At 37.4% G+C, this 16,061-nt stretch overlaps 3 protein-coding genes across 5 annotated transcripts; all 3 read right to left on the bottom strand.

Moving 5' to 3' along the window:
- Positions 1-3,380: 3,380 nt before the first annotated feature.
- LOC125590600 lies at positions 3,381-3,842 on the bottom strand. The gene has a single exon (XM_048764218.1). The coding sequence runs from the start codon at positions 3,840-3,842 to the stop codon at positions 3,381-3,383; it is 462 nt and encodes a 153-aa protein (XP_048620175.1).
- Positions 3,843-5,419: 1,577 nt separating this feature from the next.
- Positions 5,420-6,472, bottom strand: LOC106408106 (glutathione S-transferase T3-like). Its single transcript, XM_048764217.1, has 4 exons — positions 5,789-6,472; positions 5,677-5,740; positions 5,567-5,628; positions 5,420-5,455 (listed from the first exon to the last, which is right to left on the bottom strand). Exons 1-4 carry the CDS (start codon positions 6,470-6,472, stop codon positions 5,420-5,422), a joined length of 846 nt encoding a protein of 281 aa, XP_048620174.1.
- Positions 6,473-9,152: 2,680 nt separating this feature from the next.
- LOC106410723 (protein STICHEL) lies at positions 9,153-14,013 on the bottom strand. 3 transcript variants are annotated; one of them, XM_013851297.3, is made up of 7 exons: positions 13,804-14,013; positions 11,558-13,698; positions 11,250-11,469; positions 10,473-11,024; positions 9,781-10,396; positions 9,607-9,697; positions 9,153-9,520 (listed from the first exon to the last, which is right to left on the bottom strand). In XM_013851297.3, exons 2-7 carry the CDS (start codon positions 13,610-13,612, stop codon positions 9,410-9,412), a joined length of 3,645 nt encoding a protein of 1,214 aa, XP_013706751.1. In that variant the 5' UTR covers positions 13,613-13,698; positions 13,804-14,013; the 3' UTR covers positions 9,153-9,409. The 3 variants fall into 3 exon arrangements, with proteins under 3 accessions (XP_013706751.1, XP_013706754.1, XP_013706752.1); XM_013851300.3 differs by having other exon boundaries at positions 9,153-9,514; XM_013851298.3 differs by having other exon boundaries at positions 11,558-13,694; positions 13,804-13,943.
- Positions 14,014-16,061: the final 2,048 nt, after the last annotated feature.

Below are 16,061 nucleotides of genomic sequence, written 5' to 3'. Positions count from 1 at the left end.
CTAAGAAGGCCCATAAAACTAGATGACTGACTATATGGATTCCTTGAATCCATAGCTATTAGAACATGGAAAGAGAAGAGAAATCGGAGAGAAACCAGAGAGGAGGGGATTGCGCAAACAAGAGAGAAAGAAGATGGTGGAGATATATGATACAATGAAGATGGTGGAGATATATAATAGGTGAAACTACAGAGAAGTAATAAGTAGACTAGACTATTAACGCTAAGAAGTAATGAGTTACAACTATAAACTCTAACAAGCAACACATAAACTACAGAGAAGTAAAGTAGACAAGACCATTAACGCTAATAAGAAGTAATGAGTTACAACCAAACACTCTAATAAGAAGTAACGACCGAACCATAAACTACTTTCAGTAATGACCGAACCATAAAATCTAACAAGCAACACATCGAACCACAAAGCTAGTAACAAGTTATTAAATATCAGTTTACTTTTACGTAAGTATAACAAGCTCTTTTGCATTTCACATGTATATGAACAGATTTAGTCAATCAAAAATATGAGAAGAATTATGAACAATTAGCATAAACGCATGAACAATTCTGTTTACTCAATCAAAAGAATTCACAAATGAGAAATAAGGCATTAAAACCAACCATACAATGAGAAAAAAAATTACAAACCATCACAATTACAAACCATCACAATCAGGAAGCATCGTCACAAAAAAAAATATGAGTTTACTTTTGCGCAAGTATAACAAGCTCCTAATGCATTTCACATGTATATGAACAGATTTAGTCAATCAAAACTATGAGAAAATTATGAACAATTAGCATAAACGCATAACCAATTTTGTTTACTCAATCAAAAGAATTCACATATGAGAAATTTAGCATTAAAACCAACCATACAATGAGAAAAAAAATTACACACCATCACAATCAGGAAGCATCGTCACGACAAAAAAAAAATCAAACCCAGACGAAGATAGATCAACTCATCAATACTAAGCTCTATATCGAACAAAAAAAAAATCAAACCGAGACGGAGATAGAAGAAACACAAACCTGGTTTCGATTGGATCGCCGTCGAGAGAGAGAGAATAGGGAGACGCCGAGAATGATTTCCACACCGAAACTCGTCTTTCCCCTACAAACACGATGCATGCAACGAAATTGTCACAACATATACCAATCAAACCCACATATAGATCGACTTTTAAATCGCAAAACAGAGGACAGAGAAGAGCACATACCTCGTCTATATTCGATTTGGCGGAGAAGTCTTCGATTAAACGACTGACCGGTGTCGTCGCGTCGAAAATCGCCGTCGTCGCGTCGAAATCGCCGTCGAAATAGAGAGAAAGGAGTCGAGACCAAGATTATTTGAAACCGACCTTCGTGTTTCCTCTACCCCTTTCAGTTTTCCAATCAAACTGTGCCACGTGCTCCTTAAGGACGAGGTTGGACACTTCTTAATTAACCCACGCCTCTCTTCTATTCTCTTACTTTTTATTTATTTTCGGCCCGTTTCGCCTAAGGACGGTCTGCTGGGACGCCGATAATATTGGCTTTAATACCAGGGTAACTCAGAGAGTGTGATTGGTTAGTCATAGAGTAAATTGGTGGGAAAAAAGTAGAAAAGAAAAGAATTAAATTAGAGTATAGTGGAGTAAATTTTTTCACTTGTTTAATATGGAGTAAAAAATTACTCTGCTTTTATTAGTGTTTTTCCACTTTTGGAGTAAATGGGGTGAAAACATTATTTCACCTGATTGGACAGAAAAAGTTGAATTCAGAGTAAAAATTAAAATTAGAGTAAAGATTTACTCTAACAAGTACATACAGTCACACTCACAGTAACAAAATAAAAGGGAATGAGAGGAAAAGAGAAAAGTGAGAAAGAGAAGAAAAAGGAGAAAACAAATTTACTCTAGCTGTACGTAGAGTATTATTGTCGATGTATTTTCTTCTGTTTAAACAGTGCAGAGAGTAAATAAAGAAAAATTCAATTTCACCTGATTGGCTACTTGTCAGCGAGAACAAGAGAAAATGTTTTCAGCGTAAATAATTGCGCCAGAGCTGTCATACAGTCACAGCTTAAGTGTTACACATCATTCCTGGTTGAAGTTTACTGATCCAACAAGTAATAGAAACAATGGAGTATACATAATAGTGAAAACAATGTTATGAAAATGTTACATTTAATATTTGAATACATGAAAACACGTGATATCACAAGGAACACATCTTGAAATCATTTTTTGATGCATGACGTATTTTATCCCATGTCTTCTGTTACAGTCATCTCATTCTCGCATGCCCAAGAATTATAAGCATAAAGAAAAAGAAAGATTTTAATAAATGAGCTCACTCGTGACAACACCAACCAAGCATTTACTCAACCTAATACATCACACATAATAGGACTTGATTTGCACTCGTCAGAACGATTTTCAACCCTCTTTTTTTTACTACGATTTTCAACACCCCACCGATGGAAACGATTATTTTGAAAATTCTTCTAAATAGACTATTTTCAAGTTTTGATCACAAAAATAGATCACAAAGATAAAAATAACCAAAATATTTTATTTAATAAGTAAAATGACACTAATACCCTAGATATATATATAAAAAAATTTAGATTATATGTTTTCAAATTCAAACTTTTTTTATAAAACTTTTTTTTTTTGAAATTTGTTTTTTGAAATTTTTTTTGAAATTTTTTTTTTGTAATTCGAAAATAATTTTTGAAACTATTTTTAAAATTTTTATTTTCAAAATTTTAATACTTACTTTTAATTTTATAAAATTTTAAACCTCAATCCTAAATCTCCACCCCTTAGAGCATGCGCAACGGTAAGATTCATTGGAGTCCTTAGCGACAATGACATTTCAGATTAATCCTGGATATTTTGGATTTTTTTTTTAAAAAAAGATGACCATTCACGGGCCGCCACGTAGTCGTGGGGACCCGCAAATAGTGCAAAGATTCACTAAGAAAGAGTCCTTATTTAGGTATTTTAAGGATTGAATCCTTAGCTTTGGTGGGGTCCATTGATTATTTAATTATTTTTTCCCTAAGAACTCCCACTTAAAGATTTCCATTGCGGATGCTCTTAGAGCAAGAGCATTAGTGAACCCCCCCCCTTGGGGTTCATAAGGATTTTTTAATATTTTTTTGTGGGTCCATGAATAGTTATTAACATGTATCTATTGTTTTCTGCATTAGTGAACCTGAAGAAGGAGTTCATAGGAATAAAATAATAATATTTATATTTTAAAAAAAAAAATCAAATTATTGAGAATACATGAATAAAATATTAAAATATATTATAAATATTTTAAAGCTTTTTATTCAATACATTAAGAGTAGATTACATAAATCAAGAACATACAAACATACAAACATTATTCATCTTCATTACCAAACTTTTGCCATATATTTTCTATTAAATCAGCTTTCAAACGATCATGCTTCTCTGTATCTCGAACTTCTCTGCGAATGCCTAACATATCACCGACATGGATACTTTCTCTCCTTTTCACCTTCGAACTTCTGCTTGACTCTCCTGACTCGAACTCAGATGTATCAATTTGAGCGTATCCGTGTCGTTCGTTCTCTACTATCATATTGTGCAATATGACACAAGTTTTCATTACCTTTCCTATCTTTTCCTTGTCCCATAGTAGAGCTGTGTTTTTAACAATTGCAAACCTCGATTGCAATACTCCAAAAGCCCGTTCGACATCTTTTCTGGTGGATTCTTGACGTTCAGCAAATAGCTTTGCTTTAGGACCTTGAGGAAGTGGGATGGATTGGATAAATGTTGCCCAATTCGGATAAATTCCATCCGTAAGGTAGTAGGCCATACGATAAGTGTGGTTGTTGACCTTGAACTTAACTTTAGGTGCTCGACCTTGTAAAATGTCATCAAAAACTGGTGACCGATCAAGAACATTGATATCGTTGAGGGTACCTGGTAATCCGAAAAATGTGTGCCATATCCAAAGATCTTGTGATGCCACGGCTTCTAAGATAATTGTCGGTTTTCCTGAACCACGTGTGTACTGACATTTCCAAGCCGTTGGGCAGTTTTTCCACTCCCAATGCATACAATCGATGTTGTCTATCATCCCTGGAAACCCGCGTACCTCTCCAACATCGAGTAATCGTTGAAGATCCTCAGGTGTAGGTCTTCGTAGATACTCATCTCCAAACAATTGTATTATTGCATTAGTGAAATTTTCCAAACATAAACGTGATGTACTGTCACCAAGTCGGAGATATTCGTCATATGTATCTCCCGATTGACCATATGCCAGCATACGTATAGCTGCCGTACACTTTTGAAGTGCAGATAGCCTGTTCCTTCCGCAAGCATTTCGTATTTGCTGAAAGTATGGAACTTCATTACTTATATGTTCGACAATGCGAAGGAACAATGGCTTGTTCATTCGAAAACGCCTTCTAAACATTTCCGGTGGGTATGTAGGATTTTCCTTGAAATAATCGTTCCATAGTTGATTGTGTCTTTGTTCCCGATCTCTTTCGATATAAGCTCGTCTCGTCGGCTTGTTGGGGTGAGCATGAATCACTGAGTCGATGAAATTATCAACTACTTGGTCGACCATTTCTTCTAAAGCTTCATCAACTTCATCACTTGATGAGGAAGACATTGAGTGTTTTTTTTTCTTCCTAAAATGACAAAAGGGGATTTGTAACTAAAATTTAATCAATTGTACATATTTCTATAATTCTATTATATTTTTTCATAATTTTTTTTTTCATTAGTGTATCATTTTTTATCAAAATCAATTTTTTTCCATTATTCTATCATCTTTTTTCATAATCTATATTTTTTCACATTATATCATCTTTTATCAAAATCTAATTTTTTTTTTGCATTATTCTATCATATTTTTTCATAAGCTATATTTTTTTTCATTATTCTATCATCTTTTTTCATAATCTAAATATTTTTTCACATTATATCATCTTTTATCAAAATCTAATTTTTTTTTGCATTATTCTATCATATTTTTTCATAAGCTATATTTTTTCACATTATATCATCTTTTTGCATTATCACTTACCTTGATTTGGAGCTTGAAGTTTGTTGTTGAATTCACTACTACAAGAGAGAAGTTTGAAGCTTCAAGTTTGATGTTTGAGCACCACGATCAGCTTGCTTGAAGGTTGTTGTTACAGATTGTTACCACAGTTTGTTGACAAGAGAAGAGAAGAGAGAGACAAGAGAAGAGAAGAGAGGTGATAACGAGAGAGAGACAAGAGAAGAGAAGTGAGACAGTTTCTTTGTGTGCTTTTCTCAGTTGTAATAATAAGAGACAGACATAGAGAAGAGAAGTGATGCACATTTTATAACCAAACTGAAAGACATTGTTTATATAGAGAGAGACATTGTTTTACATCCGTGAATCAACATATTTTACATCCGTGAATCAACAGCAAAAGACATCAAGTCCTACACATAGTACATCCGTTTACATCCGGGATTAAAAACTGACATAAAGTCCTACTACCCTTGGCTTAAAGTATCCGCAAATAACATATAGAAACAAACAAAATCTTTTACCTGCAACACCCCGCAACCTTCCAACCCGTGACCTGCAACACCCTGGCCTTCCAACCCGTGACCTGCAAAACAAAAGAGAACAAAATCAATAAACAAGCTAATACACTAACCAAATACACTGCTACTACTCAAAGAAAGGAAAACAGATTGAATAAACAAAAACAAGCTAATACACTAACCAAATCAAAGCATTTCAGAGATTAGCTTATTCTTAAGAGCCACTTCATGATCAGAAAGTGTGTTTTTCTGAGGTAGGATGGTTTGTATCCGATCAAAAGCTGCTTCGTTTGGCTTCTTGCGTTTGGCAGCTTTGCTAGCTTTAACACCCGGAGGCCTAACCTCTTCCTCGTCAGCCACCACTTGCGGACCACCTTCCTTACTTTTCTCCTTCGGCTGAGTGTGTGATTTCCATTTCTGATCGAACCGAAGTTCCCTCCAGCAATGTTCAAGAGTGAACTTGACATTATAGTCATTGAAGAAGATGTCATGCGCAGCCTTCATGACATCATTCTCTGTTTGGCCACTCGATTGCTCCTTCAACGCACTTTCATGGCATCCCACAAACCTGCAGACCTCCGCATTCACCCTTCCCCACCTCTGCTTACATTGACTCCAGTGTCTTGGAAGGGAGCCAACGAGGTGAGGACTCGAATTGAAATACTCCCTTATCCTCTTCCAAAAGGATCCTAACTTCTGTTCATTACTGACAATGGGATCCTTGCTGGTGTTCAACCAAGCACTGATCAGCACAATGTCTTCTTTGGTTGACCACTTTCTCATTTCCACTGGTTTAACTAACCCGGGAGAGGTAACAGGTGCCTCAGCAGATTCTACGTCTAGTGGTGGACTGCTCTGTGAGGCTAACAGGTTAACAAACCCGGGAGAGTGTAGGGAAAAATGGTCCATTTTCTGTTTTGGTTTTGTTTGATGTTTAGAGGTTTTAGTGATTTTTAAGGGTGGATTGTTTGTGTTTTTATAAGTGGATTCCCTATGTTTTAAACTAGTTTCGCTTAGGTTAATTACACAACAACAACCACAGTTAATTACACAACAACTAAATTTAAATACACAATAACTTATTCACGGTTAGCATTCATTACACATCAAATCACGTTTATTTAACTCGAACAATTTTTAAACTTTAACCAACAAACACAACAATGAATAATTAAGCAAATTCAAGTACGAGTTATACTCTAGCTAGTTCAGATCACTTAAAGCTCTACTCAACCTACTTCAGTTCTAGTTAACGTCTAGCTACGAAGCAACCAAAACGCGTAGTTCTAGTTCAGTTAAGATAGAGTCTAACCTTTGGTGGTTATTCGAAACAGAGCTTCTCCAGGTCAGCTACTTGCACCGTGAGGTTATAAACCTCCGCAGTGAGGCGATCAACCTGCTTGAGGATTTACAATTATTAAACGAAACCCCCGAATCAATTTAGAACCCTAACTCGAAATTCCTCTATCGATTTGAAATCTCAGAGAAACGAACCCTAAATGAAACGACCATGACGATTTACAGCAATTATTCGAAACCCAGATATCGATTTACATCCCAAACTCGAAAGCCCCAAATTGATTTGAAATCCGAGAAAACGGTTTCGAGTTTCGACCACAAAATGACCCAATTCAACCCTCAATCTACTCGATACTCACCTGAGCAAGTGGAGAAGACACTCCGTCGTCGATTAGAACGAGAAAACCTCCGGGAGACGGCGTCGCACGAGAAATCGCCTCTCACAACGAAACCCTAGTTTTTTGGTCGAGAAGAGCAAATGAGTCGATACACGGGGAAGCCCAACTTTCCTCCTCCTCTACGCGCTTTCGTTCAACAAATCAACACACGACGCATGGCTTGAACCCGCTTCATACGATATCACTCGTAAGGTCCAGTTCATCAAAACGAACCCATTTTTTATTTTCTTTTATTCATCGGCCCCTTAGAACTCGAGCCCATGAACCTCACTAAAACCCTTGCTGCGCATGGTCTTAACTCTAAACTGTAAGGTTTGGATTAGTTAACCCTAGGGGTATTAATGTATATTTACCTCTTCAATAAAATATTTTGGTCATTTTGATCCTTAGAGTCTATTTGTAACAAAAAAAATTTTAGTGCTATCTTAGGGTATTGATGGTGACTAAGATGGTCACAATTAAATTATTCATGTGACTAAAATGGTGCCACAATTGGTAACTTGTATTATCTCTCTCCTCTCTGTATCTGATTATCAACACTTTTTTCTTCTTCTTTTTGAGAAATTTGAGAAATTTTAGGGACTATTTTAGCTACAAAAAAGTATTTCAATAGCTTTCAATAAATTTCATGTAACTAAAACAGTCCCTAGCTTTCAATGCATAATCATGTGTGCCCGTGAAATATTTTTCGTAAATCTCGTCTCATCGATTTGTTTCAATATGAGAGCATTCTTCCATGTAAAAGATTGTTGTTTTCTGTACAATGTGATTTTGTACACCCCATATCGTGTACACGTGTACATAGAAGGAGCAATCAAACTAAAGATAACGTATATAACGGAGCAGAGACATGACGGTGAGCCAAAAATGTGTACACAATCACTTTGATGTATTTGATGTATAATACAAAATTAAGTGTACACAAGTACAGTTTGAATGTAATGTACACACAGTTTTTCTTTTTTTTTCATTAATATTGCAAAATTACGAAAATAACCTCATCTTCTTCCTTAGCCATTGTCGACCAGAAACCCTAATCTCTGCATATCTCGCCTATTTTCCATGATTCTTTACATTCTCAACTTGTTTTTTTTAATGTATTTTTACCCGGATATGATAGCTTTCAATCTTAATTCATGGCAATAATGAGTCAGAGTAACAAGAAGATGTTTATGGTAGTTCATAGTCGAGAGTCGCCAACGCTCTACCGTTGATGTTGCCGTCGAATACGCCATCACTACGCCACCATCAGCCATGTATCCTTCATATATCTCAAAAGATAGCTTATAAAAAATACAATGATTAAAGATAACTTCACTGGAAAAATGAATTTGGAAGAATCAGATCTCATTTATGAAAATTACAGAAAAGTATAAAGGGGAAAAGGAAAAAGAAAGTTACAGGGTCCCACTTTATTTTAGTTAGCGTAATAAGTATTAGCTGTCAATGTTATTTAGTTAGTTTATGAGTGAATGAGATTTAGTTAGACAAAAATGTCTGAATAGTGGTAGGTGTCCTATCGTGTTAATAAAACTCATAAACAGTCTCTTGGTGTAATTCTTTGATCTTCCCATCTGGTTTGGTTGATAAAAGCGATGGTTAAGAGTCGGTTTGGAAGTTTGGGTAAGACCAAATGCAAGAAGAACAAAAGTGATCACTGTTATCTTTGTAGAGAGGTTTGCTTATTTATATTAGACGATAGACTAATATCACTCCATCACAGAGAAAAGAACAATTTATTCATTGAAGAAAGAATCGTGACACTTGCATAAATCACGTACAACGGTGAAGAGAAATCATCTACGTGTATATGCCATTAACAAAAAAAAAAATGGCAGATGTTCATTAACTTAATTTTCGTTAAAAAAATGCTACACAAACCAGAAAAAAAATATTAACCACTGCTCAGGATTGACATTTTATTAAATTTCATAGTAACATTTTTCTAAGTTTTATAAAAAGAACACAAAAAGGAGAGTCTATAAAACTCAATAAGATATGAACTTTACAGTGAATAAAATTAAAACTATCCTTTGACATCAATTATCAAATAGTATTCAAGGAAAACTATGCTGGAAGTGGAATAACAGATGAGAAAATTAGAGTTTGAGTGAACAATTCTGTTTTCATGACTCTTGAAACTAAAGCTTCATCTTCTAAAGTTACCTTCTGCCTTCCTTGGCTTAGCACATCCATTAAACAGAGAGAATCCTCTCTTTCGAATTCTTCGGGGACGAACAGGAGTTCCCTTACCCTGTTTCTACGAAATCAAATCCGCATAATGAGATAAACAAACCGAATCAATATATTGGAAGAAGGTTCAGTTTCTGATTAATGACCACATACCTTGTTACTCTTTTGAGTCTTGTGTGTGTTCCAACAAAATAACATATTACAACCAACTCTTCTTGTTCCTGGTCCTGATTCGTATCCTCCTCTGCACAAACCAAATCCAAAATGTTCATACATAACCATCTTTTTGTAGCTAGCATAGAACAACAAGGATCATGAAAAACTTACAGATTGTCTTTCTTGTGTCCGAAGCTAGAATCATGAAGCAAGCTCGGGGAAAGAGGACAATGCTCTCCTCTTTTACCGGTTAGATTCTCTTGAAGCTCACCGTTCTCACCGATTTTCAAAAGCTTAACTTCATTGTTTAACTCATCTACCCAATGGTGAGAAGTTAATCCGGAAGAAGATATAGCAGGAGAACCTACGATAGGCTGGCGATAAGCGTCTTCTTGAGGTAGAATCTGGTTCCTTTCGGGTTTTATCCCTATTATAGATCCAGGTGTGTCTTTATCAGCTGTTTGTAGCCACGCGGTCTCTAATCTTTGTTCTCGGATTATGGATTCTATCCTTTGCATTGGGATTTTTGATCTGCTTTCTTCGCCGCTACCAACTCCTACGTCTGATGCAGCGTTAAAACCAGTAATGGCATTCAGATCTCCACCTCTGTTGGTCATTTCTAGTTTCCGAGGGACAACGAGCAACTCGGTTTCGGGCAAGAGAATTATCCTGACCTCTACGCTTCGCCTTAATACCATTTCCATCGAGTTTGTGATGCTGCTTAGAAACCTTTCAGCTCTTGATTTGATATCTGTTTCTCCAAAGGCGAGATAAGCAACTAGGATGCCTGCAAGTCATATACAACTTTTCAACACAGCAGGAAAGAAAAAGTGAGAGAAGAAAGTAACTTTTAGGTTTTTTACCTTCAACTTCACTGATAGATATAAGTTTCCCATGAGTATAGAGCAGCTGCCTCAGTGTTTTGGAATGGCATCTTTCTATACATTTTCTCCATATATCATTTAGTTTCTCTGAACCTCTTTGGGTAAGCATCATGGTGCTTGCGGTGCTATTGTCATGCGAGGAGATGGAGGCTTCGCTCTCTAGAACTTGGCTAGATGAGGAGGATTTATAGCAGGTGTTATCGATAACCCTGGAGAATGATTTGGCTTCGTGATTTCCGCTCCTCTTTCTAATCGAAGCTGGGGATGCTGACTTACTAAAATGAAGTCCTCCTATTCTCTGTTTGTATGCCATCACTTCCCTAGAAAGGCTTGATGGGTCATCATCAGTCGCTCTAGAGCTTTGCCTTCTACTACTTCCTGTATGTGTGGTTCCAGGAGAAGGCATTGACCCAAGCTGAAGCAAAGTCGCTGTGAACCATGTTGAACGGTCATTAGAAACTCTAAGCTGCTTCTCAGCTTCAGAAAGAAGTTTCAAAGCGTGCTTTAGTCCCTCCATATCCGCTTCAGTCACTACAAAAACGAAGCAAGAAATTAATCAATCAGCTAAAAAGTTCAAATCAAACTGAGTGGTCAAAGACACATCGTAGCATTACTCTCACAAAACAATGGCTAATAAGGGTCTGCTTCTGATTTGAGGAAAAAATCGAATGTTCTCAACAAGCTAATAGATCATAATGCATCAATAAGCTAAAGTTCTAACCACTATGGATTTTAAATAGTTTGCTAGTAACTCACAGTTTCGTCCATCAAGGAAGGCGTCGCTGTATTTTTCGTCTACGACCTTGTATGTACCAGCAATGATATCCATGATAAGACTAGCAAGTTGAGACATCAAGACTATTGGGTCAGCTCCAAGGTCCAATAACTCTCTAGCTCGTTTCACTGTCTCTGCCGTATCAGATGACAATGCTAATTCCAAGAGCTCTAGCAATTTTTCATCTGAAACAACACCCACCTACACAAACATCAATGCCATATTAATTACATTAGTAGGTTTACCCTTTTCTAATACACAGAAACATAGACAAGTTAGAAAAACTTACTAGCTCGTTTACTAGACCAGTAGTGATACGTTTTCCCAGCAAACTCAGCTGCTCCAACATAGTTTCAGCATCTCGAAGTGAGCCATCCGCGTTCATAGCAATCAGGTCCAACGCGTGCGATTCCACATCAAGATTTTCGTCAGAAGCAATCTTCTTTAGTCTCACTACTATGTCTGCATCTTTGAGTTTGTCGAAGAGGAACTTCTGGCACCTTGACTGAATGGTCCGAGGAACATTGTCAAGGTCTGTCGTTATAAATATGAAGACAACTTTCTGCAGAGGTTTCTCAAGAAACTTGAGAAAAGACAGCCACGTCTTAGATGGCAGCAAATGACACTCATCTATCACAAAAACCTTGTATGTTGAGGAACTCCGTGGAAGTATCGTCGGTAAGTTTTTTAAAAGGTACCTAACCTTATCAGCTCCCTTCTTATTAGCTCCATCAAGTTCCCAAAAATCTCTACTTTTACCAGTCATGAAGTCATTGCACTCTTTACAGTACCCACAAGGCTTCATTTCTTCAGTGGCCACACAGTTCAATGCGGCTGAAAAAATCCTTGCGGTCGATGTCTTCCCAGTTCCCCTAGGACCCTGGAAGAGATAAACAGGAGCGATCCTACTCCTTTTTACAGCGTTCATTAGCGACTGAACCACTATACTCTGCCCAATCAGTTCATCAAAGAACATTGGTTTGTACTTTTGGCTGAAGCTTCTGATGTTTTCCGGTGTACTTCCTTCTTCTCCTTCGCCATCTAACACTGCAGCCTCCAAACCATCTTGACTCCTATAACTAGTAGACCATCTCCTCCCGTCTAATCTACTCTGAGCCTCTAAATCAATCTCACCGAAATTGGTGGAAAGCTCGTCGTCACTAAGCCCGGTTCCAATAGAAGACCCTCCTCTACCATCACCACCGTATGTGAGCAAAGGCAAAACACCTTGAGCACTCCTGGAAGCAATTTTCTGTTTACTAAACCCTCCAGAAGAATGTCGACTATGTCTACGGTACACCGATTGACTCCCACACAAAATGCTACTCCCCGTTCTCCTCAAAGTATCCGAAAACGACGGAGAGCAGCAGCTTCTACATCCACCTCTATGTTTCATAGCCTTCTTGGTCCAATAACATGGAATCCCACAGCCTTGCCTCCCTGGTAAATCCAAGTGATCATCATCCAACTCATCATCACCATCATTAACCGAAGTAGTGGTACCATCCCAAGATCCAACGTTGCTTGGGTTACGAACAGCATACATGTTGTACGAGCTGGTGGACAAAGCCGGCGTGCTGTTATAAGTACACGAGGAATCCTCTTTTCTAGTAGCTCTCAGCAGCTTATTAGAGGAAGAACGTGACCAGTTCTTGTGCTTAAGCTTCAAAAGCAAAGGAGAAGCACCACCATTACCAGCGACCTTCCTTAGATCCTCCGCATTGCTGAGTTCCTCCGTATCGTCTGATAACTCAGCAGTGTCACCTCTCCTTAGAGGTAAAGCATTTCTAGGTTGATATTTTGATAGAAAATCCAAACGAGAGGAGTTTTCCTTCTTGCTCTTCTTCTTGATACCAACACTGTTCTTCCTCATCTTCGACACGCCTTGTGACGCTAGATTCGTGTCTCTGCATCTGGATATCATCGAAGCCGATTGGATTCCATACGAATCGCTCTTGGAATCGCCATCCTTCCTAGCATCACTCACATCATCGTCGTCGTTGACACTAGCTTCAGTCCACGAAGATTCATCATCTTCTTCCTTGCCGTTTTTAGCTAATCCGCTTTTCTCGCTGGAGGATCTCTGAGTTTTCCAGTTGTACAAGAACACTTTCTTCTCCTTGCCTCGGTTACTACTACTCTCTCCTCGAATCGGGAGCTTGCCGTTCTGACTCGAGATCCTGCTGGGCGGAGGATCCACAACCGCCGCAGCGAGGGATCTAGAGGAGTTGAGAGGGGATCTCCAGGAGGAAGTGGTGCCAGGATCGCGCAGAACGCGGCCAGCTTTCCTGATTTGAGTCAGCTCTCTCTTGAGATGCAGATCCGAAACTCTCGAACCCGACATTAGCTTCCCTACCTTTTCGCCTTCCCTAGATTCTCGCTTCCGTGTTTTCACAAGCGTTTCGCATTCTCGAGCACACAAGCGACTAGCTATGAGAGGATCACGATAGAAAGAAGCAAAACGTTAGATCCAGGAAACAGTACGAATCACTAAAGAAGAAGCAAAAAAAAGAAGTTTCTATATATAGAGTGTACTTGTTTTTCCGCCGTAACTACGCCTAGGGCTTATGCATCGTCGGCGGTGGAACAGAGAAAAGAAAAGGATGAATCTCGAGCTCTGAGTTGCCTGCGACTGCAAGAGAGAGCATGAAAGAAAGAGAGAGTGAGAATAATTTAAAATTTCAATGATTTTCAGATTATTTAAATATTCGTTATTTTATTTTTGAGAATAAACAGTGAAATGAAGAAAAAACTGTAACGCCCAAAGGAAAGGCGTGGTTTTCACCTTTGCTCCGGTCTCGTCATGTCATGTGTCCTCCCTTTTTTACTTTTTTACTTATATTTTAATCTTTTGTTAAAATTGATAAAAAAAAAAACCTATTTTGTTATAAAATTATAAACAAGAAGATTGTCAGTAATAATTTTGTCGATGAAACCAAGATGAACAGAATTAGGGAATTGGAGAATACATATATAAATAGATGAATTCTGAAAAAATGTTTTGAGTATAGTGTTATTGAATAATGTACTTACATTTGTTTTCAAGACTAGCATTTTGCTTATACCGCTTTTTAACGTCGAAAAACTATTCTATTACCCAAACTATAGATAGTCTGGGATTCCAGATCGGAATAAACAACAACCAACAAAAATCAAACTATAATGAAAAGTACATGCTATTTAAGCTAAACCATCTGGTGTCCAATTTTGCACGCTTGGTATATGGAAAATTTTGAAGTCCATAAATCTTTCTTGAAGCAATGCTACCTCCCTTAGCTCCGTGGAGAAACTTGACCATGTTTTTGGGTCTAGAATCATTGATATAATATCCTTGCAGTATGTTACAAAATGTTGGCAATTCTTGTGTTGAAGCATCGTGTCCATTGACCAAATTAACTCCTACAATTCTAAGTGCAAAGAAGACATACGATTTTCTTTGTTTCTCAATCCTAAAAGTTGTTTATTTTCTGCTCCATCCATCCATACTCAACCATATTCAGTGTACTGTTTGAGTCTTACTTGAGGTTTTTGAGTTTGCGTCAAATCATATTTGGCATTCATTTTTGCGTGTCTAATCAACTCAACTAAATCCCGTGTGATTCTTCGGAACAATTAATCGTTACGAGTTTTCCATAGATACCAAATAATCTATGGATAACGATCTTCAATTTCGTTTCCATATATATCTTTTCAAGTGAGCTTATTAATTCCTTGATATATTTGTATGGATCTAATATGACAAAGTTTCTTAAGCATGATTGTGTGTCCATGACAAAAAAAATTAGTTTTATGCTAAAAAAATAGTATCTATATATAACCCTTAGAGATAACTTGTTTAAAAAAAATCAATGTTGCAAATCCGAATATCTAACAATACTAAAAAAGGAAATATGAGCTCCTCATAGACTGTCCACGTTGCACTAAAAAATCATCCAATAAGAGATCCCTATTTTGACATGTCATATCCATTGATTATCTGAATCCTTATAAACCCATACCCACGTTTTGGACAGGCATGTCTTTTGGCCCAATCAATAATCCACATCAAAGACTTTGAAACAGGTTCCGACACTTCACCTTCATCGTTCTACTCAGAGAAACTCAGGCGTCCCTCAACAGCTCTGTTTTTCACCATTAAAGTCGACCTCCAACCATTATTTCTCATTAAATCTTCTTTTTCACTCAAGAAATGGAAGCGTTCCAGCTCCCTTTCTTTCTCAGCTTATATTAATCCGTATTTGTATCTCTGTTCCACACAAACATCACGCAAACGACAAAACCACATAGAAAATGGCAACCATATCGATGGAATCCACCGGAAAGGCTGCAATGGCTCAGTTTTCAACGATGTCTCCCTTGGCTTCTCGGAATTGGAGTTGCGTTTCTGTTTAATCCATCTATGGGAAGCAAGAAACACAGCGAAAGGGGCATGGTTATTGGGTTAAAACTGCTCCTCATCAGTGAGCAGGTATGCAATCTAATTTCAAATAAGATTATTTGTTTCCCTGAAATTTAAATTCAACATTTCATATGACTGTCTAATATCTTTTACGAACGTTATACCAGGGTTCATCTCATCTAACCATGATGCTTGATACCACACAAAACTAAATCCACTTCCAAAATGCTATGCCACCGCATCGATGGATAAGTGTATTGGTCTTGATTGTTGAGTCCTCATCACTATCACCAGAAGAAGACCCTAGAACTGATGAAACCATCAGCTCTTTTTGTTTTCAATCTGGTCAGCTCATTTTTTCCTGCACTATATTAATTAATTACATAAATAATAC

This window comes from Brassica napus, chromosome C7, assembly GCF_020379485.1.
Source record: "Brassica napus cultivar Da-Ae chromosome C7, Da-Ae, whole genome shotgun sequence".
In the NCBI taxonomy this organism is placed as follows: Eukaryota; Viridiplantae; Streptophyta; class Magnoliopsida; order Brassicales; family Brassicaceae; genus Brassica; species Brassica napus.
Note: the sequence above shows the minus strand (reverse complement) of the source record. Positions and strands in the feature narration are given on the sequence as shown.